General features: G+C 39.7%; 1 protein-coding gene and 1 long non-coding RNA gene across 6 annotated transcripts in view; one reads left to right on the top strand and one right to left on the bottom strand.

Moving 5' to 3' along the window:
• Positions 1 to 4,373, top strand: part of LOC125463160 (mucin-2-like) — a 110,217-nt gene extending 105,844 nt beyond the window's left edge. Inside the window, exon 40 of one of the 4 annotated variants that reach the window (XM_059654650.1) lies at positions 2,794 to 4,373. In XM_059654650.1, the coding sequence (XP_059510633.1) occupies positions 2,794 to 2,971 (178 nt within the window). In that variant the 3' untranslated portion in view covers positions 2,972 to 4,373. The remainder of the gene's footprint in view (positions 1 to 2,793) is intronic. The other 3 variants (XM_059654649.1, XM_059654648.1, XM_048553994.2) reach the window with 3 other exon arrangements.
• LOC132210957 (uncharacterized) lies at positions 493 to 22,387 on the bottom strand. Of its 2 annotated transcripts, XR_009447223.1 has the most exons (5): positions 22,164 to 22,387; positions 20,814 to 21,360; positions 17,363 to 17,424; positions 14,716 to 14,764; positions 493 to 1,553 (listed from the first exon to the last, which is right to left on the bottom strand). It is a non-coding gene; the product is annotated as an uncharacterized LOC132210957 (long non-coding RNA). The 2 variants fall into 2 exon arrangements; XR_009447222.1 differs by lacking the exon at positions 14,716 to 14,764.
• Between the last annotated feature and the right edge of the window lie 1,753 nt (positions 22,388 to 24,140).

Raw genomic sequence — 24,140 nt, 5'->3', positions numbered from 1 at the left:
CCTGAGCCTTAGGAGTGACCAACTCCCGATAACTCCTCTCAATTACCCCCTCTGCCTCCCGAATGATCCGTAGTTCATCCAGCTCCAGCTCCATTTCCCTAACACGGTTTTCAAGGAGCTGTAGCTGGGTGCACTTCCCGCAGATGTAGCCAGCGGAGACGTGTGCCACATCTCCCAACTGCCACATTTTGCAGGAGGAGCAAGCAACTGCCCTAGCATCCATACCCCACTTATCTGAACACCCACTCAATACTAAAGCAGAAAGCTCACTTCAAGTAATAATAACAAATTAATAACAAACTTATGTTCAATAGAGAAAGTTTAGAATGAACCTTACCTTATTAACTAGGTTAGAGGAGGAGGGCGGGTGGGAGACACTACAGTTGTAGAGTCTCGGGTTAAGCCGCCTTGCTGATATATATGGTCACTGCTTTCCTTCCCGGCTGCCCCTCTGGTCCTCGTCACTTCCTCTGGTGCTCCCGCTCCTTTAACTCCTATAATCCTATGAAGCATTCTGTATTCTCCAGAGTACTGTTCAGGGCTCTTTTTCTGATGCTGAAGAGGCCAATAAACAAATTATTCTCCAAATGTTTTCTCTTAAACAACTGGGGTCTCTCTCATCCCATCTTCAAACTGCATGCCCTCTTATGCTTTAATAATCAGAACTGCATTGGCCCTCCAGCTTGTTTATGACTGGGGCTCTATGTAATTTTCAGAATAACATCTCAATATTTAAATACATCTAAAGTAGTAACATAATCCTGTGTACTGTGTGTTTTGTTTGCAACACCATTTTAATATCATGCCTGAGCTTCATATTTCATGTCCTTACTACGATAAGTTCACTCACTTTCACCTCTATATTAATGCCTAGCTCAGATCCAACTCCTCACCCACTAAAATGGAAATCTCAACCACTATCTTGTTGCTTCTAGGCACTATTCTAGTGTTCTCTGTATCTTAAAATATCTGTCATCTGTTAATGCGAATTTGTATGAAAATAACTTTAAAATGTCCTTATGAAGAAAGGATACATTATATAATGTGGCTGTGATCCTGGTCCAATTTTGTCTGGGAGTTTAGTCAGGCAAAGTAAAATCTATCAAGACTATGCAGGCTATTATTAATTAAATTATTTTCATAAAATGTTCACTTTAATTTCATTGCTGATGACAAATGGATTTAGTTTTTCAGTCATTCACAAACAGGTACGTTCAAATACAGAAGTAAGATTTGCCTGTTTCTGATCACTACAATCTCCTCAACATTCAAAACAAAGCTTTAAAAGATTTACAGACAACAATGCACCTAAAACTTGGCCTATATGCAAACTAGGCCATGGTGTAAAAAAAGTGCTATATTTAAGGCAAGTGGTTGCTGAAATGTCACACAGATGTATGCTAGATTTTGCCAGCTGTGTTGACATGCCTGTGCTTACTGAAGATGACAAGGAAAGCTGCCCACAAAGATCTGATGCTTTCTAAAGTGCAGACCTCTCCTTTCTGAAGGCAAGTTGAGGGGCTCGCCAGGTATCCAGTAACAGTAAAATCACCCTGCAGGACAGAAAATCATATTAGAAATTCCTTCACAAAACAATGCAGGAACAGAAACAAATTGAAACATTTCACTTTCGGCATTTTTCGGTATTAGTGTGGGACATAGAGATGAGATTACGGAAGAGAAAATATATAAATGAAATAAAGAACTACAGACACTGGAGATCTGAAACAAAAACAGAAATTGCTAGAGAAACTCAGCAGGTCCAGCAGCATCTGTGGGAAGAAAGCAGAGTTAACATTTCGAGTCCAGTGACTCTTCATTGGAACTGTTAGCAGCTAAGAAAACGTGGTATTTATGCTGAAGCTGAAGTTGGGGGACTGGAGGGGAGTGGATGAGGAGAGGTGAATAGATGGGTGGAGATGGAGACCTGAAAGAGAGAGATATGAAAGGGTAAGTAAACAAGGAGATAATGGATCGTGGCACAGGACAGAAGAAAAGCTGAATAAAGGAGTATTAAGAGCTAAGATTAGGAAAAAATGGGTATATGCAACCCATATAATATGCTAAAAGGCCTAGGAGTATGTGAGAGTGGGTAACTGTGCTAAAAGCAACCCATGTCATACCAGGCTCAGGTGTGAAGTGAAGATAAAAAACATGGAAGAACGCAACCAGGCTCTAAAGCTATTGGACTCAATGTTAAGTACTACATAATATATAAATACATTATATTTTACTGTTTAAAACATGCATAGTTTCTAATCATAATGAATGTCCAAAGAACATGAAGGCACTCTTTCAGAGCCAGTGAAGCTTTTTGGCAATAATTATGAACATTGCACACTTTTGCAAACCCCGTTATGCATTATTCAGCAAGGTGTAAGTGTTTCAAGGGTTTCTACACCAAGGCAAGGGCTTAAATGTGAAGTCTTGACAGTTCATTAATTCTAATTAATTACCTTCAAGGGAAAGCTCAACAGTATAACATCTCTGTCTAAGCCTAAAGTCACTGACGGCAACATCCATGTGCACGTGCACAAATCCAAAAGTTGCCATCGGTCACAGAGAATGCAAGTCGACTGTTTCACTGTCATTACTGCTGCAAAATCCAGGGTGTGGTTCAATTCACTACAACAGTTAATACTTCTAATCATGTTGTCAATATGCATTGCTGATATATCACATAATCTATTCAACGTAATCTTTATTCCTAAGTTACATAACATGCAAGTGTGTTGTCCCTGTTGATTTGAAGCATTTGGACTGATTTTATTTTGCTGACTTCTTATTTTCCAGATTTGACACTGTTACAAACTCCATGATAAATGAGTGCAGCTGCTGCCAACCTACAAATATTCAGAATATGACAGTGAATCTTAAATGTGAAGATGGAGGCAACATACCATATACCTATGCTTACATTACGGCATGCAAGTGCATCGGCAACACTTGTAACAGCCCATTCTCTGTCTAATTTTTCTTTGTTGTTGGGTGCAGCCCTAAGTGTGCAACTCCATATGTTTCCATTTGTGTGGCGACAAACACCCCTTTCATGTAAGCAGGTGGTTTGTACTTAGGTTGCCCACAAACCTGGCGCTTACTGTGCAGTCTCATAGTCCTGATAGAACACTGATTCTACCAATAAACCTGCATTTTAAAAAAACTTATTGCTCTCCAAAACTAAAATTAAATCAAGCTTTCAGTTCTCATCATAATGATTTTCTTTGTGTACCACTTGTCAGCAAGAAATGCCTTGGTAGAAATGTTACAGAACTGCTTTTTATTAAGGTATAGGGGGATTTTGCAATATTTCTATCGTACCTTATAAACTACTGAGAAATTAAAACCAACAATTGCATACAATTAATTCACCTATGAAGTCAGTTATTTCAAAATGTGATTAATTTTGAAAAACATATCAGGCATAAGTTCTCTGAAGCTCACCTTGAGCAGAACGTAGACTGCATTTTCTAGCCAAAGAAAACATCTAATAAACTTGCGTGTCATAGCAGATCATTCAGCCCATTGAGTCCACACTGACCCTCGAAAGAGCTTCCCACCCAGATGCACCACACCTATCTCTGTAACCCCACATCCACCATAGCCAACCCACACACCCCTGGACACTATGGGCACTGTAGCATGGTCAGTTCACCCAACCCGTATATCTTTGGACAATAGCAAGAAATCAGAGCACAACCACGCAGGCAGAGGGAGAACGTTCAAATGCCACATAGTCATCCAAGGGTGGAATCAAACCCGGGTCACTGGTGCCGAGACAGCAATGCTAGCCACAGTGCTGCCCCACATAGGTGGGCTGATCCTTCACTGCACACCACTTTAAACTGTGATAAACAAATGACAAAACTCTGGTGGCATCATGTGATTTGTGATTAGGCATTATTCTATTGCCTGTGGTTAATAACAATATGGTGTAATATTTCAATGGGACAAATCAGTGAAAAATTGGTTCAGTAATGTTGTACTGCCTCTAGGCAAACTTAGAATGTATATCTCTATCAAAAAATATAGGAAGAATCTGCACCATTTTTTTCAAGTAAGATGACAACAAATATTAAACTTTTGACAACCGTATTAAACTGGGGATTTTACAGCTTTAAAAGGAGGTGGTACTCGGAAAACCCCTCAGGTCTAAAAGTCGACTGAGAAATTCCAAAGTGTAGTTGTGATTTTTTGTGCATCAGACACACGGCTGACGAAGATAATACACATCTGTTATTCTAACACATTGCCTGTGATTCTACAATGAACCAGTTGTAACAGGCCATATTAGATTTAATAATGAGTAATGAGTCAGATTCAGATAATTGCTTAACTGTATGTGAAAGACTGACATTTATAAAGTAGCTTCCACGGCTTCAGGCCAAACCAAAGTGTTTTGGCAGATCTTGAAACATTTTTGAAATGCAGTTATTGCTATATTAGGAAACATAACAACAAATTCATGTACAGCAAGTTCTCTTGATAAAGCAATTAGACAATAACTAGACAATCTGTTTCACAGGGTCATACTGGTTGGAGTACAAACGGTTGTCAGGCCATAAGGACAGCTCTCCTGCATTTCTTAGACAACTTGCTATGGGATCCTTTACATGCATTTTAGAGGGCAGGCAGTGTAGAGACTGGGGTTTAATACCTCATGTGAAAGGCAGCACAGCCTTTGCCCACACCACCACATATCTCAGTGCAGCACTGCTTCATTACCACTTTAAAGCGTCAGCCTATATTTTATGGTCAAGTCTATGGAGTAGCAAGAAAGCTCCACTGAGCCACAACTGAAACACAGAATAGTGTCTTAATAATCACAATTATTTTAGGATTTTTCTTTAAAGCTTGCTTACACAGCCAAACTGTGAGTTGCCCAATTAATACATCCATTGGTATCAGGATAATTTTATTCTCTCTATGGGAATTAATGCCAGCACAAGAGAAACACGGTCGGTGTAAGTGACTTGTGCACTTTAACACTGCAATAACAAAACCTAAAACTTAACTTCTGAAAGATACCGATATTTATCGTTCTTAAACATTAACTTTTCTATTTATGATTAAATAATGAAAGTATGAAATGCTAGATAGAATACTTTAAGAATTCTTCTTTTACTTAGTGCAGTTATGTAGCTGATTTCTTAAAGAGTTATGGGCACTGAGTGAAATACTGAATTTCATACCCTTTTTTATCAATTGCTACACTCGTTACTGTTAGATAGTAAGACAGAACACCTTATACAGTTCAGTACACACAGGCAAAACTGTGCATTGAGCGTTGACCAGGAAGCTTTACTGAAACAGATATAGGAAAAAACTTATCAAAACAAACAAAAAACCAAAAGAACTGTGGATGTTGGAAATCAGAAACAAAAACAAATTGCTGGGAAATCTCAGCAGATCTGGCAGCATCAGTGTAGCGAAATGGGAGATAACGTTTCCGGTCCAGTGACCCTTCTTCAGAATGGAACTGCAAACAACTTCTCGGGTGCAGCATGTAAGCCTATGCAGGCAGTAAAATGATGGACCGCAGTCTGCAAAGATCTGAAAAAAATTAATACATGATGATATGTAATGAGCACGCCTACCATAATGATACATGAGGACTTGGTGGAAGAGTAAGGTAGAAGACAAACCCCAAATCATAGAACCCCAGTGTGGAAGCAGGCCATTCAGCCCATACCAACCCTCTGAAGAGCATCCCACCACCCTACTACACTCCTGTAACCCTGCATTTCCCATGGCTAATCCACCAAACCTACACATCCCTGGATATTATGTGCAATTTAGCAGGTCCAATCTACCCAAACCGTACATCTTTGGACAATGGGAGGAAACCAGAGCACCCAGAGGAAACCCATGCAGATATGGGAAGAATATGCAAACTCCACACAGTTGCCAGAGAGTGGAATTGAACGCAGGTCCCTGGCACTGTGAGGCAGCAGTGATAAATACTGAGCCACTGCGCTGCCCAAATTGACCAATTTATTTGAAGAAGCTTGCAGATTTTAGAAGAAGGGTCTAAGCCCAAAACGTCAGCTTTCCTGCTCCTCTGATGCTGCTTGGCCTGCATCCAGCTCTACACCTTGTTATCTCAGATTGTCCAGCATCTGCAGTTCCTACTATCTCTTCAAATTTTAGTGATGTTTGTCTGCCCCCAGGTGGCTCAGGGAGGTTGTTGCTCTATCATATTTGAGAGAAATTGGACATATCCTGGAATGGTGAGACCTCGTCTGCTGGTCCTCCAGGAAGAGGTGTCCCTCACCCAGATGACCCTGTCCACCAGCATCTCCAGATTCATGTCGGAGAAATGTGATGCTATTTTCCCTTTCTCAAACATCTATTTAATGTGGTGCATTTGGTAAGGCATCTCGCCAGGTTTTATGGAGAGAAATCTGATGAAACTGACAGACAAAAAAAAAAACCAGAAGGTTCAGCCCCAAATCTTTCAAAACATTTCATTATTCAATGATCTCTCATTAGACTTTAGCCTCACAACTCTTCCCTACTCTAGTATTTCCTCTGTCTTAGTGGCAGGGTAATCTGGCCACAGCATTGCACAGTTTTACATGTATTTAGTGCTGATTTCACAATATAATCCAACATTATTTGCTTCATTGATTATTGTCTCTAAAAGTGAACCCCTGTCACCATTCCAATTGTAGAGCTTGTATGTTATAGTGTTTAAGCAATATAGAACACCACTATCCAATTTCATTCATGCTCTTCTGCTCATGTTCAGACTTCATTCTTGCCAATGTACCAGTCTCATAAATGCACAGGGATTTTTTTTAGGTTACACCATTCACCAGGAAAGTGAGAATAGAGTCTGCTTCAGCACAGGCAAAATGTTGAGGGGCCAGGAAAATCATTTGATGTGGTCTCCAATTATTTAAATTGGCTGCCCACCTCCGTTCATCAGTCCAGCTCTTCCACACTTAGTAGGGAATATTGCCCCCTACTTCCATGGGCTCAGTGAATTCCCACCCTCTCTACAAATTTATGTGCCTTATTTTTACCTCCACACCTCTTGTGGAGCATCTTACATTGCCCACTTTTGAACATTCATACCCACAAGATGCAGAGCATTCCCGCATTAGTACACAATCTCCACAGATTTCCACTAACAGTAGCCAGCAATAAATGACCTATTACGAATCTTGACTGACAAAGTCTCTTTCCGTTTTACCAATATGTCTCTAAATTACTGACGTCTACATTTTACTTTGATGCAATAGACAGTGAGTTTTGAGCGTTGCAATTAAAACTTCATTCACATAATCTCTTTTAAAATAAAATATCCTGAGTCATTTTAAAAGAAAAGTTGTGAGAAGAGGCAACAAGCTGTTTGCCCACAGGCTGGAAAGCTGCCTGACAAATTAAAAGCAAATCAGGTACTTAAACTGCCAACAACAGTTCTCTGCTTGGATCAAGAATTCCAAAAGCAGAAATCCAAATCAAATGCCAATGGCTCTGAGGAGCAGCAGTGGTGCCAGACAGGTACAACACACATCTGAGACCCATGACCATGGACAGGACCGTGCAGGCACTGGTAATAATTGGTAGGAAGGGTTGCTGTCACCCCCATCCTTGCAATGCTGGATGTCTCAATCTGGCCTTTGAACAAAATCCCCAGCGAAGCCTATAAGCAAGCTGGTACAAGCTTGTCCATCATGCATTCCCTATGGCAAAACCTGGCCAGTTGCTTGGCTACAACCAGCGGCAGCAGGCGGAGGCCCTGAAGTGAGCATTAATTGTTCCCACAGGGGGCTTCAATTAGTGACTGGGCAAGGAGGCCATCCACCATGAGGTTAAGCAGGGCATAAAAAAACCAGGAATTGCTGCAAAAGCTCAGTAGATCTGGCAGCATCTGTGCAGAGGAATCAGAGTTAATGTTCTGCGTCAAGTGGCCCTTCCTTAAGTTAACTCTGTTTTCTCTCCATTGATGCTGCCAGTCCTGCTGAACATTTCAAGCCATTTCTGACTTTGTTTCTGATTTACACCATCCGCAGTTCTTTCAGTTTTAATCAGGGCAGAGCCAGAGAAGTGATGGTGCTCCCTCCCACCTTCCAATATCCTCCTTTCTGTTCCATTGCATCTCACATGACCAAACTTACCAAAGGGTGACTGAAAGTCTGAAGATCAAAATGTAGCTGGAGAAGATTTGTTTCAAATGAAGGAAGAGACAGAAGAGTTCGAGGATCGAAAGTGGTTTAGGAGGAGGCTGCAGAACAAGGTGGAGATAAACTCTAAAGAAAGTTAAACAAGGATAGGGACTTAAAGTTCAACAAGCTCAGAGTCAACATGGCTTGGAGACTGGGAATGCTGAATAGGCAAAGAGGAAAAACTGTGCAGCCTTGAATTGGGAGAAGTTTTGTCTTGAAACACAAGTCTTGAGTTGAACAGCCTGCCAGCACTGCACGCTGTTTTACTGAACCCAGATGGGACATCATAGAGCAGAAGAGCAAAGAAACTGTTTAGTTATTTACAATTAAATGTGCTTGTCGGGAATTATGACCATGGAAGGGAAACTAACTTCAATGACCGATAATTGAACTCAGTTTAATAAAAATGTTTTCCAGGGGAGAGATAGGAGAGGAGCTAACATCTAATTTTAGTTCCAAGAAATAAACTAAGGAAAATCGTGGCGCTATCTGCTCGGTACTGGCAAATAGTAGGCAAACTTTAAAATAGACCATATACGTTTAGGAGGCAGAGGCTAAAAGCAGTTAATCGTTAATCTGTCTAGACATTATCAATATTAATTTGGTATGATAAATACACACAGGAATATAAAGCACTAGCAAATATATTCTTACTGTTTATAGATGTGAAAAGCAGCAATGTGAGTGAAAGGTTTCTCAAGGACACGTTTTGCCCTATCAACAAGCTGTTGCAATGATCGCTGGCATTGAAACTGAGTCTGCTGTAGAAATCCTAGATTTTACAAACAGTGTATTGCTCTCTGAATAAATATTATGCATATTAATCACTAACTTTAACAAGTAGTTTGAAATGAGGTCAACTTATTGTCAGCAGCAAGGAGAAAAAGCAAAGAACAAAACTGGGTGTTGATAATAATTTCTACAAATCTAACATTTAACATCATTTGCCAAAAACTATTTTCAGTTTATTTTAAACTATTTCCTCTATTTCTCTTAACTTTTTGCTTTAAATCAATGATAAGCAATTACAAATCAAAAATTTGGGATGGATTGCCAGGTGTTTGAAAGAGTACTTGGTTCAAGCATGGCCAATCCCTTTTTTATTGTCCATCTTTAGTTATTGAAATTCAAAATAATTCCTTTTATGGTTATTTTTGCCATGCTACTGTGTATTGGCTTGTTGTTCCTGCCTTTATCTGGCCTGTGAGTGAGATAGATCTCTCCTCTTTTATGCTAGTGAAACCATAAGACAGCACGGTGGCTCAGTGGTTCTGCCTCACAATGGATGAGTGAGATCGTCATTGACTGTCAGTCCAGAGATCCAGGTAATAGTCTGAGGACCTGAGTTCAAATCCTACCATGGCCAATGGGGGAATATGATTTCAATAAAAATCTGGAATTAAGAGGCTAATGTTGCCTGCGAATTGATTGTTCATCGTCAGGAAAAACTAATCTAGTTCACTAATGCCCTTCAGGGAAGGAAACTGTTATCCTTACCTGATATGCCCTACATACAACTCCAGATCCACAATACTGTGATGACTCTTTACTGCCTTCTGGGCAATTAGGGATGGGCAATAAATTTTGGCCTAGCCAGCAACACTATATACCATGAACAAATTTTTAAAAACCCCGTTTTATTCTATCATCAGGAGACCGTCTGTGTGAAGTTTGCACATTCTCACCATGCCTGCATGGGTTTCCTTCTGGTGCTCCCGTTTCCTCCCAGAGTCCAAAAATATGCAAGTTTGGTTGGACTGGCCATGCTAAATTGCCCATACTGTCCAGTGATGTGCAGGCTAGGTGGGTTAGTCATGGCAAAAGGCAGGACTGCGGGAATATGGTAGAGGGGTGCATAACAGTGGGCCGCTCTTTGAAGGGTCAGTGTGGACTTGACAGGCCGATTTGTTTCCGCACTGTTGGGATTCTATGATAAGGAGATTGTCTCTGCCTGAAAGTCTGAAGATCAACATGCAATCTGAGAAGTTTCTTTTTCAAATGAAGAGGTAGAAGAGTGTGGGGGCTGAGAGTGGTTTAGGAGGCAGCTGCAGGAACAAGGTGGATAGAATCTCTAAATAAAGTTCAACAAGCTGGGAATCAACATGGCTTGGAGATTGGGAATGCTCAATCGGCAAAGATATGGAAGTGCCGGCGCTGGACTGGGGTGGGCAAGGTCAGAAATCATACAACACAAGGTTGTAGTCCAACAGGTTTATTTGAAAACACAATCTTTTGGAGCATCACTCCTTCATCAGGTATTGGAATCAAACCTGCGCAGTTTTGATCATGAAAGAAGCTTTGTCTTGAAACACAAGTCTTGAGTTGAACAGCCTGCCAACACTGCACGCTGTTTTACTAAACCCAGATGGGACGTCATGGAGCGGAAGAGCAAACAAACTGTTTAGTTGTTTACAATTAAATATGTTTGTCAGGAATTATGAGTGTGGAGGGGTAGCTAACTTTAAGGAGCAACATTTGAACTCAGTTTAATAAAAATGTTTTCCATCAGAGATAGGAGAGGAGCTAAGATCTAATTTAACTTTCGAAAAATAAACTAAGGAAAATAATAGAGCTATCTGATCTAAACTGGAACATGGTAGGCAAACTATAAAATAGACCACATATGTTTACAAGGCAGAAGCTAAAAGTTGTTAATCGTTAATCTGTCTAGACATTATCAAGAATGATTTGACAAGGTAAATACACACCAGGCTTACAACTCTTTGTCAATTAAATTATGAAAATTTAAACCTTTCCTGTCACATAACTGAGCTAAACATGATTGACTATTGGTCTAGAAACATAATGCACTAGCAAATATATTATTACTGTTTATGCAGCAGAAGAATAGCAATGTGAGTGAAAGGTTTCTCAAGGACACGTTTTGCCCTATCAACAAGCTGTTGCAATGATTGCTGGCATTGAAATGGAGTCTGCTGTAGAAATCCTAGATTTCACAAACAGTGTATTGCTCCCTGAATAAATATTATGCATATTAATCACTAATTTTAACAAACAGTTTTAAATGAGGTCAACTTATTGTCAGCAGCAAGGAGAATACAGTAAAGAACGAAACTGGATGTTGACAATAATTTCTACAAATCTAACATTTAACATCATTTGCCAAAAACTATGTTCATCTTATTTTAATTTATTTACTCTATTTTCCTTAACTTTTTGTTTTAAGTCAATAAAAGCGATTACAAATCAAAACTTTTTGGATGGATTGCCAGGTGTTTGAAAGAGTACTTGGTTCAAGCATGGCCAATCCCTTTTTTATTGTTCAGCTGTAGTTGTTGAAATCCATAATAATTCCTTTCACAGTTACTTTTGCCATGCAACTGTGTATTGGCTTGTTATTACTGCCTTCGTCCGGCATGTGAATGAGAAAGATCTCACCTCTTTCATGTTAGTGAAACCATAAAGCAGCATGGTGACTCAGTGTTTAGTACAGCTGCCTCACAGTGCCAGGAGAGCCAATGGACGAGTGCTATTATCATTGGACTGTTAATCCAGAGACCCAGGTAATGTTCTGGGCACCTGGGTTCAAATCCTGCCATGGGGAATATGAATTCAATAAAAATCTGAAATTAAGAGTCGAATGATAACTGTGAATTGATTGTTCATTGTCATAAAAACAAACCAATCAAGTTCACTAATGCCCTATAGGAAAGGAAACTGCTATCTTTACCTGGTATGGCCTACATGTGACTCCAGAATTACAGCAGTGTGATAACTCTTAACTGCCCTCTGGGCAATTAAAGATGGGCAATAAATGCTGGCCTGACTATTGACATCCTCACCCAATGAACGAATTAAAAAACAAACCCGGGTTTACACATTCTTGCCATGCCTGCATGTGTTTCCCTTGGGTGGTCCAGTTTCCTCCCAAAGTCTGAAGATGTGTATGTTAACAAATAGTTTTAAATGAAGTCAACTTACTGTCAGCAGCACAGAGAAAACAGAAAAGAGCAAAACTGGTTGTTGACTATCATTTATGTAAATCTAAAATATAACATCATTTATCAAAAAAATTGAGATATTTCAACTTTATTCCCCTGAGCTTCTTGTCTTAAGTGAATCAAAGAAGATTACAATTCACAAAATTTTGGGATGGATTCCTAGGTATTTGAAAATAGGTTTGGTTAAGCATGACCGATCCCTTTTTTATCATCCAGTTGTAGATGGTGAAATCTGTAATAATTCATTTTACAAGTTACTTTTACTATGCAACTGTTCTTACTGCCTTCATCCAGCATGTGAATGAGAAAGATCTCACCTCTCTTGTGTCAGTGAAATCACAACGGGACCACCGCTGTGTCCTAGTGAGTGTCACTGCTTAGAGGTTTCAACTCAATGAATGGATCAATGAGCGCATGTAGTTAATCACAGAGGTGTTCTGACACAGAAGCAGGTCATTCAGCCCATGATGCCTGGACTGACATGCTAAATAATCAACATTACCGAATGCAAATCTCCTGCTTTTTAGCAATACCCTTACACATTATTTCTGTCAATATAACCATCCAACGTTTACAACCTAACTGCATGGTGAGTGAGTGTTTTTCTTAACTTTATCCTTGCTTCTCTTGCAGATCACTTTAAATCTACGCACTCTTGTTCTTGTTCCTTTTATAAGCAGGAACAGTTTCTCCCTAAATACTGTTTTGAGTGGGTCATACTAATCCTCCTCAAAATAAATGGAGATAGTCGAGAACCTGACTTATTCTTACTTTAAAAGGCAAGTGCCAGGCATTGCATTCCAGATGCAAATCAATTGGTCAAGCTACCAGTCTTGAAGCAAAACACACTTTATTCATACTCTATAGTTAAATTGCAACAAAACAACTGGATTGGAAAACTTAACAGACTAATCGATTATTTAACTAGTAAACAGTAACTGCTCCCAATTGATAACATCCCATAAACACACCCTTGGCAAGGCAAATTCAGTGAAATAGATTGTCTCACATGCAATTCTAGCAGTCAGAAGAGAACACTCAGCTTTCAGGTGTACCAGAAACAGAGGAGAAACAGCTTTCACATCCAGGTTCAAGACCCCACCAGTGATATTACTGATGGTTAATACCAAAACAAAACCCTGGTTCTGTGGGGACTTGGCCTGACCCATTCAGGCTGCATCTATTGTTCCAACTTTACAAAGAAGGGCCTGACAAGCTGTTGCCTTTATTTGAAGCAGACCACTCGACACCGCTGTCCTAAGCATTCCTCATAAAGTAAAACAGAACCAAATGCGACTCTTAAAGCCATAGTATCATCTAACCTCCCATACTTTATATAGATCAGGAGAGTTCCTGTGACTTTCCTTACAAACAGTTGTTGATTCAGCTTGCCTTCCTGACCACATGATTGATACTCCTTACACAAGAAAGTAGAATAACAGATGGATTGTGATATCATTGATCTATCATTTTAAAAGAGCAGTTTAAAAAATTAGTCATCTTTTCCTACTCTAAGCCTTTCAGCTTTTTACATTACAAAATACATATTTGTTCTTTCCATCCTAGAATTGGCTTAAGACAGTTTACTCCTCACTGGTATTTTCTTTCCTCAATTATATCACTCACAATTAGAAAATCTGCTTTCACACTCCATGACTGCTTTTAGAAATTTTTGAAGCTCTTTGTTTAATGCTGTATAGTGGTGTTGCAATGTCTTTGAAAGAGAAAATAGAAGCACAGAGTATAGAGGGATTCAGCCCTTTGAGTCTGTTGTGCCATTCAATCTGATCAAGGCTGATTCTCTAACCCCTCCCCCAATTCCTGCTTTCTCACTGTATCCTTTCATCCCTTTAGCCAAAGAATTATATCTAACTCCTCCTTGAAAACATTTAGTGTTTTGGTTTCACTTTCTGAGGCATGAATTCCACGGGTTGAAGAAACGTCTCCTCCTCTCAGTCCCAAATCGTTTATTCTCTGTCCATAGAGTTAATCCCTTGTTTTGGACTCCCTCATCATCAGAAACATGCTTCCTGCATTTTCCCTGTTCAGTCCTCATAAAAATTTTATAGGTTTCTATGAGGTGTCCCCTCCTTCTTTGAAACTACAATAAACATAGTCCTCACTAAAGACTTCACCGAACACTGCTCAAGTTGTTATTCTTTTTGGTGTGAGCTCAGCAAAGTGACCCCTAACTCTAATACAAACAACTCATCCGATATCCAAATCAATACCCCAGAATTTTTAACTAACATTTCAGAAATTGTTGGAATGATATCCTGCCAAGGATGTTGATCTTGTGCTATTTACACATTCTCTACATTAGGTCTAGAATCATATGTACATTACACACACTTGTAATATTTATGATATTTCTAAATATTGAACACTTGGATGTACTGTAATATTCAGTTCTTTTACTAAGATGAATGAATGTTAAAGCTTCACTGCGATACATCCATGTACATTTGTTTATGATTGTCTATTAACTGTTAATAAGATTGAAGTATAGCTTACAAAAAAAAGAGAAAAATAAGAAAAAATTAAAAAGCAGTAGCTGATTTGAAGAACAACAAATTACTTACCTTAAACAAGTCAGAAATTGCTTGAAAAACTCAGCAGATCTGGCAACATCTGTGGAGAGAAAGCAGAGTTAATGTTTTGGGTCCAGTTCTGAAGAAAGGTCACTCTGATGAAGGGTCTAGGCCCGAAATGTCAGCTTTTGTGCTCCTGAGATGCTGCTGGGCCTGCTGTGTTTATCCAGTCTCACATTTTATTACCTTGGATTAAACCTTGACTCTGTTTTCTGTCCATTGGTGCTGCCAGGCCTGCTGAGTTTTTTTTCCAGCAATTTCTGTTTTTGCTCCAAATTTCCAGCATTCACAGCTCTTTGCCTTTTGTTTAAATTACATACCTTCTCTTTTGGCTTATAATGGCCATTGTTAGTATGGGTTAGAATAAGTATGATAGCAGGAAATTAACTTGGATCCATACAGGTAAATGTAAGAAATAAAAAGGGGAAAACAGACTGTTAATAGTAGTCTACAGCTCCACTTATGGCTATATGGTGAGACAGAGAGTAAGTCAAGGCAAAATGGCAGCATGTAATAAAAGATAGTACATTAACCAAGGTTGACTTGGTTGGCAGAGGAAGGAATGTGGGCAAAGCTGGCAGGAGTGGAATGATGGAGGAGTTTAGCAGTAAACAAGGTGAGGAACTATGGAAAACATTTAAGAAAACAGTTATTAACTGAGAAAGAGGGATTCCAGAAAGGAGATATTCAAACAATGGTTAATCAGGAAAATTAGGGATAACATAAATTTAAAAGAAAACATAATGTGGCAAGGATTAGTGGTAAACCAGGGGATTAGGAAAGTTCTAAAAACCAACAAAAATGACTGAGAAATAATAAAACCTTTAAGGATAAACTTGTAAGTAATTTCAGGATGGACATCAAGAGCTTTAGATATAATAAAAAACAAGACAAGTCAAAGTGAACTCAGGGTTCTTAGAGAGAATGAAGTTGAAGAAACAATAATGGGGAAATGACAAAGGATTGGAATAAGTATTTTGCATCAGTCTTCATGACAGAAGATACTAATAGCATTTCAAAATTACTAAATATTCAAGGGCAGAAGGAAGAGAAAAAATAAATACAATATTTATCACTAGGGAAGAAGCGCTAGGAAAACTGATGGGGTTAAAGACTAATAGGGCCCATGGAACCTAGTGGGATTCACCTTAGAATATTATAAGTAGGAGGTACAGAAGTGTTGGATGCACCAATAGTAATCTTACAAGAATCTTTAGGCTTTGTACAAGTCTCGGAGGATTGAAAACTGGCCATGTAATAGCTTTACTAAAAAAAAGTGACAAGAAAAGGTAATATTAAGTCAGTCAGCTACACAGCTGTTATTGGGAAAATTTTAGTCTATTACTAATAAAGTAATTGTAGAACAGTTTATTAGGTACCACATATTAGACTAATTAATAAGCGCACAGGGATTGGATGTAGAGGATTGGAGAAGACAGAGAGTTGGGATAAGGCATTTTCACGATGACTATCTGTAACTAATGGAGTTTCACAAGGATCACTGCTGAAGCCATTGTTAATGACATGGATGAGGAAAGTGAATGCACTATAGCCAAGTTTACAGACGATACAAAAATAAGTGGAAGGGCAAGTGGTGTTGATGATACAAAGAGGCTGTAGAGGGATGCAGACGGGTTAAGTGAATGAGAAAAATCTCGGCAGATGGAAATATTGTGGGGATATTGTAAACTTATGTATTTTAGTAGGAAGAATAGAGGAGCTGAATACTGTTTAAATGGAGAAAGAGTGCAGAAAGTTACAGCGCAGAGAGAGGGTGACCTAATACACAAATCATATAAAGCTAGCATACAATTGCAGCATGAAATAGGGAAGGCAAATGAAATGTTGGCCTTTATTTCAAAAGGAATGGAGTATAAAAATAAGGAGGTCTGAGAAGAAGGGTCACAGGACATTAACTCTGCTTTCTCTCCAAAGACCCTGCCAGACTTTGCTAAGTTTCTTCGGCAATTTCTGTTTGCATTTGCTTCAAATGTCCATCATTCACGGTTCTTTGTTTAATTGTAATACTAGGCACTAGTCAGGACCACATCTGGGATACTGTGAACAGTTTTGGTCCCCTTACCTAACAAAAGATATATTGGCGTTGTGAACTATCCAGAGAGGGTTCACTGATTTGATTCCAGACATGCAATGATGATGTCAGGTTGGAATGGGAGGAGCGTCGTGTTGGATCAGCAGTGGAGTCTTACATCTGGCAGGGAGGGAGTCAGATCTGGGGTTTCAGGGGGCACCTGGAGTATGGTATCATTGGAGACAGGGTGGGATTGAGTGGTGAATTAATGGTTTAGTTACCTTATAGTTAGCCCAAGGGTTAGAGACTTTTAATACTTTAAATTTTCCTGAATAACTACTAAGCTTAAATGAATCAAAACCCTCTGAATTATCCAACTTTAAAATGCTTCAGTGAAATTTGCCAATCAAAATGTTCGTTTTACTGGGAAACTCTCTGTTATTTGCATTGGGACTTCAGCAAGCTGCAAATGTACAAGACTGTGCAGCAACAATTGTGGGAATTGTCAGCCCAAATGTACATTCATATTCTAAAGAATAAACTGTACTCAAGTTAAGAAAAAAGATTCACTCTTTTACACTGACAGGACAATACACAAATATTTACCTAAGAATGCGCAGTTATGTGCCTCTTCAAAGGTGAGTACATTCAGTTGCAATAAGTAAATACTGTAAAAGGTCATACAGAAAAAGTTCATTAAAAATTGCTGAGACTGTATTGTAGACAAATGCCAATGTTTGTTACACAAAGTACACAGACACAATTATTTGTATTAGCCAGTACAAGATACTTGAACTGCGATGGGGATATATATCTCATTTCTTCATAAATGAAAGGCATTGATCATTTCTAAGAGATTTGAAAAGGGTACATGCATGCTTCGGGAATGGGTAAACACAGGGCAGATACAAGTTAATGCAGCAATCTGTGAAGTCCTCTATGTTGGTAGGAGAATGTAAACTAAAGGGCCTAATACTAAAGAGTTTGCATAACCCAAGAGACCTGGGGTACATGCACACAAATCAGTTGTCGGAAGAATGTGCTCTTTAGAAACAGCATGAAGGTGTTAGGGAGAGGGAGAAGATTTATGAGAATGGTACCAGGCCTGGGGATGTTGAGTAGTCAGAGTATATTCGAGAAGCCGGAGGGTTGCCGTGAAGAAGGGAATGTTGAGAGAAGATTTAAAATGTGTTCAAAAACCTGCCTGAGTAAAGAAAAGTAGTTCCCAATAGCAGAAAGGTCAAGAAGTGCAGCAATTGTTTAAGAACGGGGATTACCCAGGAAGATGCAAACAGTTTTAAAAGAGAATGGATAAACAGCCTTAAAGAAAAGCAAATTGCAAGGCTAGGAGGATAAGTCAGGGATATGGGACTAGATGATTTTTCCTTGCAGGACAGAAACTTGAAAGTGAGTTATTAAAAAGTAACCAAAAGCTAAATACAATTTTAAAAAGACAAACAATTAAAATGCAAATTTAAAACAACCAGAAACAAACATTCTGATGAAGTCTGCATAAGGCAACATCTGAATAAGATTCAGGCTTGGATTGATAAATAGTAAGTAATATACTTGCATTGCAAATCCCAGACAATGGTCATCTCCAACAAGGGACCTTTCCCTCTGGGCACCCTAGTCCATTCCTCAATGACCAACAACACTGCCTCCCCTTCCCACGGCACCTTCCCATGTAACCGCAGAAAGCCTGAACAATCTTTCTAGGTGAAGCAGAATTTCACGTGTACCTCCTCCAATCCAGTCGATTGCATCCGCTGCACCCAACATGGCCTACTCTATACTGGGGAAATCAAATGCAGACTGGGTGACTGCTTTGCAGGACATCTCCAGTCCAGGTAAAAACTGACCCCAATCTTCCTGTAGCCAGTCATTGCAACACAGTGTGATGGAGTACACTTCACTTACCTAGATGAGTGCAAATCTGCCAACACTCAAAGCTCAACACCATCGAGAGAAAGCAACTCATTTCATTGGCATCCCATCCACTTCCTTAAACATTCACCTTATCTATCACTAGTGCACAGGAGCAGCAATGCGTTTCATCTGTAAGACGGTACGCAGAAACTTTGCAAAGGTTCCTTTGACAGTACTTTCCAAAACCACAACCTCTATCACCTAGGTAAAGAAACAACAAATCAGAAGCAAAAACAGAAATTACTGGAACAACTCGGCAAGACTGATCTGAAGAAGGATCACTGGAGCAAAAAGGTTGGCTTCTGTTTTCTCTTCACATACGCTGCCAGACCTGCTGATCTTTTCCAGCAAATTGTTTTTGTTTCTGATTTCCAGCAGCTGCAAATCTTTATTTTCGTGTTCATCTCTGAACTTGATACTATCTGATAGTAGGCACTAATTCAACTGATATGGTAGCATGCTGGTGTCTAACATTTGAGAGTTCAGGACCCCTATAAAACGTCAGCATAACAGTCAAGCTGACAGTTCAGTTTACTATTAGTTGGTACCATTTGTTGAATGAGAGATTAATAAATTATGATCTCATAGTGTTGTGCAGATTATATTAGTATGGATTGGAAATTGGCTATCTAAAAGGAAGCAGAGAGTTAGGATAAGAGGGGACATTTTCAGGATGGCAGCCTGTAACTAGTGGCATTCCAAAGGGATTAATGCTGCAACCAGAATTATTTGGATGTATATTAATTATTTGGATGAGGAAAGTGAATATACCATAGCCAAGTTTGCAGATGACAAAATTAGGTTGGAAGACAAGTGATGATGATGACGACAGAAAGTCTGCAGATGGGTATAGACAGGTTAAGCAAATAGGCAAAAATTTGGCAGATGGAATATAATGTGTGACAATGCATTGTGGCAGCAAGAGTACAAGAGGTGAATATTATCTGTTTAGAGAAAAACTGCAGAAAGCTATGGTACAGATGGAGTTTGGAGTCCTCATTCATGAATCACAAAATGCTAGCAGCAAAAAGAATGCTGGCCTATGTTTGAAAGCAAGTGGAATATAAAAATAGGGAAGTCTTGATAAATACTGTGCTAGAGTACTGTAAACAGTTTGGGACCTTTATCTAAGGAAAGATATAGCAGCAATGTAAACAATCAAACAAAAACTTTCATCCCTAATGACTGTCTAATGAAGAGAGATTGCGTAAATTTTAACCATACAGTTGGAATTTAGAAGAAGTGCTTTTATTGAAACGTAGAAAATTCTTAGGGGTCTTGATACGGATTATTTACCCCTGTCGGGGACTCTAGGTCCAGAGGGCATAATTCCAGAATAATGGCTTACACATTTAAGATATAGATGCGGAGGAATTTCATTTTCTTAAAGAAAACTTGGAAAATCTGTGGAACTTTTTACCCCAGAGGCCTGTTGAGACTGAGTTTTTAAGCATATTCAAGGCTGATAGAAACAGATTTTTAATCAGCAAGGGAAATCAAAGGTTATGGGGAAAAGGCGGGATTGTGGGTTTAAGGATTACCAGGTCAGTCTTGATCTTACTGAAACACAGCAGACTCAATGGGCTGAATGGCTTATTTCTGCCCATATATCTTATACCAACTAAAGAAACAGCTCATAAAATCAAGAGCTCACCAGGAAAACTGGAAACCCCCAAACAAAGTTACTCAACAATCTGTTCGTGCATTTTAACCAAACAAGTCTATGTATGCTAAACAGTGCACCTCCTTGTTATGGGAATGTGTTCAAGGATATCAAAAAGCTCAGTCACCTCCAGAAATAAAATTGCTATTAACAAAAGATTGCAATTCAATTGTATTTATTCTTGGATCTACACTGCAGGGTTGTTGTGCTTTGTATCCGTAGCAAGATACCTTTAGTCAGCATCAATGCTGAAACTGTGTACATATACCACAAAACTATGCATATTTAAACAAGTTGACAGCTTTCATTACTATATGCAAACTTATAGCAATTTTATGAACTAAGTTTCAGAAACTGCTACACCAGTCAGAACTTACTGTAACAAAATCACATCAAGTTAAATCACTACGTCCATTGTAAAATATTACCAAGCACTGTTTCCTACCCCATTACCCCTCCACCCACCTGTATGTTAACTAGCCAGTGGCTCAAAGGTAGATCTTCTACAACAATTAACAAGTCCAGTCAAACTGGTTGCCAAACCTTGTTGGTTTCTATAAAGAAGAAATTTGTAGCATTTTTAAAATTCCAAGCATCAAACTGTGCTTTTTTAAAGCAGAGAAATACAGATACAGTAATTATTCATACTTGATTTGTAGCAAAATTTCTGTCCAATTAGGAGGCATGAAATCTGCCTCTGTTCTTCCTTTTAATTAGAAGACAACTTCGTGTAGGTGCTGACGGTCTGGAAAACATAGCATTCGTTGTTTGCAAGGCATCATCCTTAACTGCAGTAAGCAATATCGAATGTATCATCTCTGTTACTGCCAGGAAAGCGGTGAAAAGTGCCAAAACTGCTCCAAACAAGTATAATTTGACAACTTTTGAATTTGGTCTCTGTCCTGCAATAATCGCTTTGATCAAATTCATCCAGATATTGCTGACATTCTTCATGTTTGTATATAATTCAAGGTTGATTTGATGATTTAGTTCTTCAGAGTTCTACAAATATCTATAAACATAAATCGGTTAATGAATTCATTACGGTATTGAAATTGCAATAGCAAATAATATTCGGACAAAATAAGGTGCAAGTCAGCAGGTCAAAGCATCTAGGAAGAAAAATCAGAGTTAACGTTTCGGGTCCATTCGTTTCTCTGATTTTTCTTCAAAGATGCTGCCAGACCTGCTGATCTTTTCCAGCAATTTGTGTTTTTGCGTGTCATTTACAGCATCTGCAGTCCTTTCGGTTTATTTAATAAATTATGATATTTGCGCACACTTTCTTTCAGTTAAATGAAATCCTTGAAACAGGTGCAAGAATATACAAGACCCCGAGCCTTCCGTTCTATTTTTAAAATTTCTTTCATTCTACATCCTTTGGCCAAACGTTTCAATGTGTTCAAACAGCAACTCTGCTAGATAATCTTAGTTTCTCACTTGAGCTCAATCATAGAATTTTACAGTCTAGAAGGGGGCTATTCGATTATTTCTGTCTGCCCTGGCAATCGCTCAGAATAATTCTTCGGGCAGCAGAGAAACTAGCTGCCACCGTACATTAGGAAATTATAAACTCCAAAATTAAGGTTTCACTACGTATGGGAATTAAAAATACGTCCTATGTGATCAGACGGCAAGATAAATTTGTAGGTCAAGTCTGCGCCTTATGAGGGATGTGGAGCTATGGAGCAGCATGCAATCAATGAAATGCAGCCGCCGAATGGCAATGAGTCATTTAGGTTGAAGCAACATAATTGATGTGTTACTCTCGATGTCTTAATTTTAAGAGATTCTCTCAAACCGTGCAATACTCACCGAAAGCAGGAGACATATAAACGCATTCAGGCAAACACAAGTTAGGACATGCAGGGACAACAGTGAGCCGTATCTGTTTGGAGGGAAGAGCTGCAAGCCTCAGCGGGTAATGCCGACCTTTTGGAAACTGCAGCGCTGTACCGGGCTGCAGGGGCGAACACCAGGCAGCCGCCGGGAATTGGGATCCGATAAACCTCCTGTAACCAACACCTCTCCGGGGAGGAGTCGCGCGAGCCGCTGCTGACCAATCACAGATCAGTACCAGCCTGGTCTTCGTCATTTTCTGTGACCACTGGCAGACTCCCGTCCAATCAGCTCTCCTCCGCATTGTGACGTTTTGTAGCCCGCACCCTCAATGTATCCTTTTGTGAACGAAAGTCAAGTTGCTGGCAAAGCTCAGCAGGGCTGGCAGCATCTGGACCAGAAATGTTAACCCTTTTTTCTCCTCCACAGATGCTGCCAGCCCTGCTGAGCTTTTCCAGCAACTTTGTTTTTGTTCCCGATTTACAGCATCCGCAGTTATTTTGGTTTCCATTGATATTTTGTATGTGGCCCACTAATACTAAAGCAAAACTGCAGATACTGACAATCTGAAACAAAAACACAAATTGCTGGCGAAACTAAAGAAGTCAGGCAGCATGTGAAGTGAAAACAGTTCTGAAGAAGGGTCATTGGAATCGAAACATTACCTGCTGAGTTTCTCCAGCAATTTCTAAACTTGATTGAGGTATCACTATGACGGTCAACTTTTATCAGGACTACCTGTGCGTCAGGAGACCCACCTTGTCAATACATTCAGAAGGTTCCTGCAGGAACGCAAACAGGTCATTTCAATCAAACCAAAAAACAGAAATTGTTGGAAAAGCTCAGCAGTTCTGGCAGCATCTGTGAAGAAAAATATCAGAGTTAAAGCCTCAGGTCCAGTGGTCCTTCCTCAACTGATGGTAACTGGGAAACCGTTCAACCGTGCAGAAAATTGGGAGGGGGTGGGACTCCGATGTAGTGTTTCTTCAGTCTTTGCAGAGGATCTTGTTGATGACATTGGTCCTGTCCATGGCAGGGAGCGGGTCTTTAGTAGGAGTGAGCACTTGTCATAGCAGTGATGTGGACTTGTGTGCCACTCTGATGCCCAGCGGTTGCAGAAGTCTTGTGGTGAGTTCTGACGTGTTCCTGATGTAGGGTAGTGTGATGAGTGTGTTGAGGCGTGTAGAATATTTCTGATGCTGTTCCTCTAGGCATCTCCTGACCCAGTTCTTTGGATATCCATTATCCTTGAAAAGCTGGAAGAGGTATTCTACGTCCTCTTGGCATAGTTCCATGTTACTGCAGTGTGTTGTTGCCCTTTTAAACAGTGTTCGCACACAGCTTTGTTTGTGTGTGCTGGGATGGTTACTGTTAAAGTTCAGTACCTGGTCCGTGTGTGTGACTTTTTGGTGTACAAACACTCCATTGGACAAACAGGAAGGAAACTAACAACAAGAGTACGTGAACACCAACTGGCTACAAAAAGACACGACCTATACTCACTCATCTCAATCCACATGCACAAGGAGAACCACAACTTCGACTGGGGTAACACCAAGATCCTGGGACAGGCCAGGCAGAGACAAGCACGAGAATTCCTGGAAGCACGGCACTGCACGAAACATGCTATTAATAAACACTTTGAACTTGACCCCATATATCTTCCACTACGAAGGAAACCTGGAAGTGAGGCAATCCATCTCAACGGACCCCAGAGTTTAAAAACCAGGCAGGAAAACACACTGACGCTTCATCAGAGGCTGCACTGAGGATGTTACCAAGCACGATAACCAAACGTCTGCGGAACAACTAACCAGCTCAGCGAGCCAACCAACCTCAACACCCACAAACCGAGCTACAAACCTACTCCAAAACCTTAGTAGTGAGTAAGAGCAGGCTTTGTGATTACAAAGTCTGGTGTGTGGGGTAGGGGGCTAGGACATGGGAGAGTTT

The sequence above is a fragment of the Stegostoma tigrinum genome, chromosome 25 (genome assembly GCF_030684315.1).
Source record: "Stegostoma tigrinum isolate sSteTig4 chromosome 25, sSteTig4.hap1, whole genome shotgun sequence".
Classification (NCBI taxonomy): domain Eukaryota; kingdom Metazoa; phylum Chordata; class Chondrichthyes; order Orectolobiformes; family Stegostomatidae; genus Stegostoma; species Stegostoma tigrinum.
Note: the sequence above shows the minus strand (reverse complement) of the source record. Positions and strands in the feature narration are given on the sequence as shown.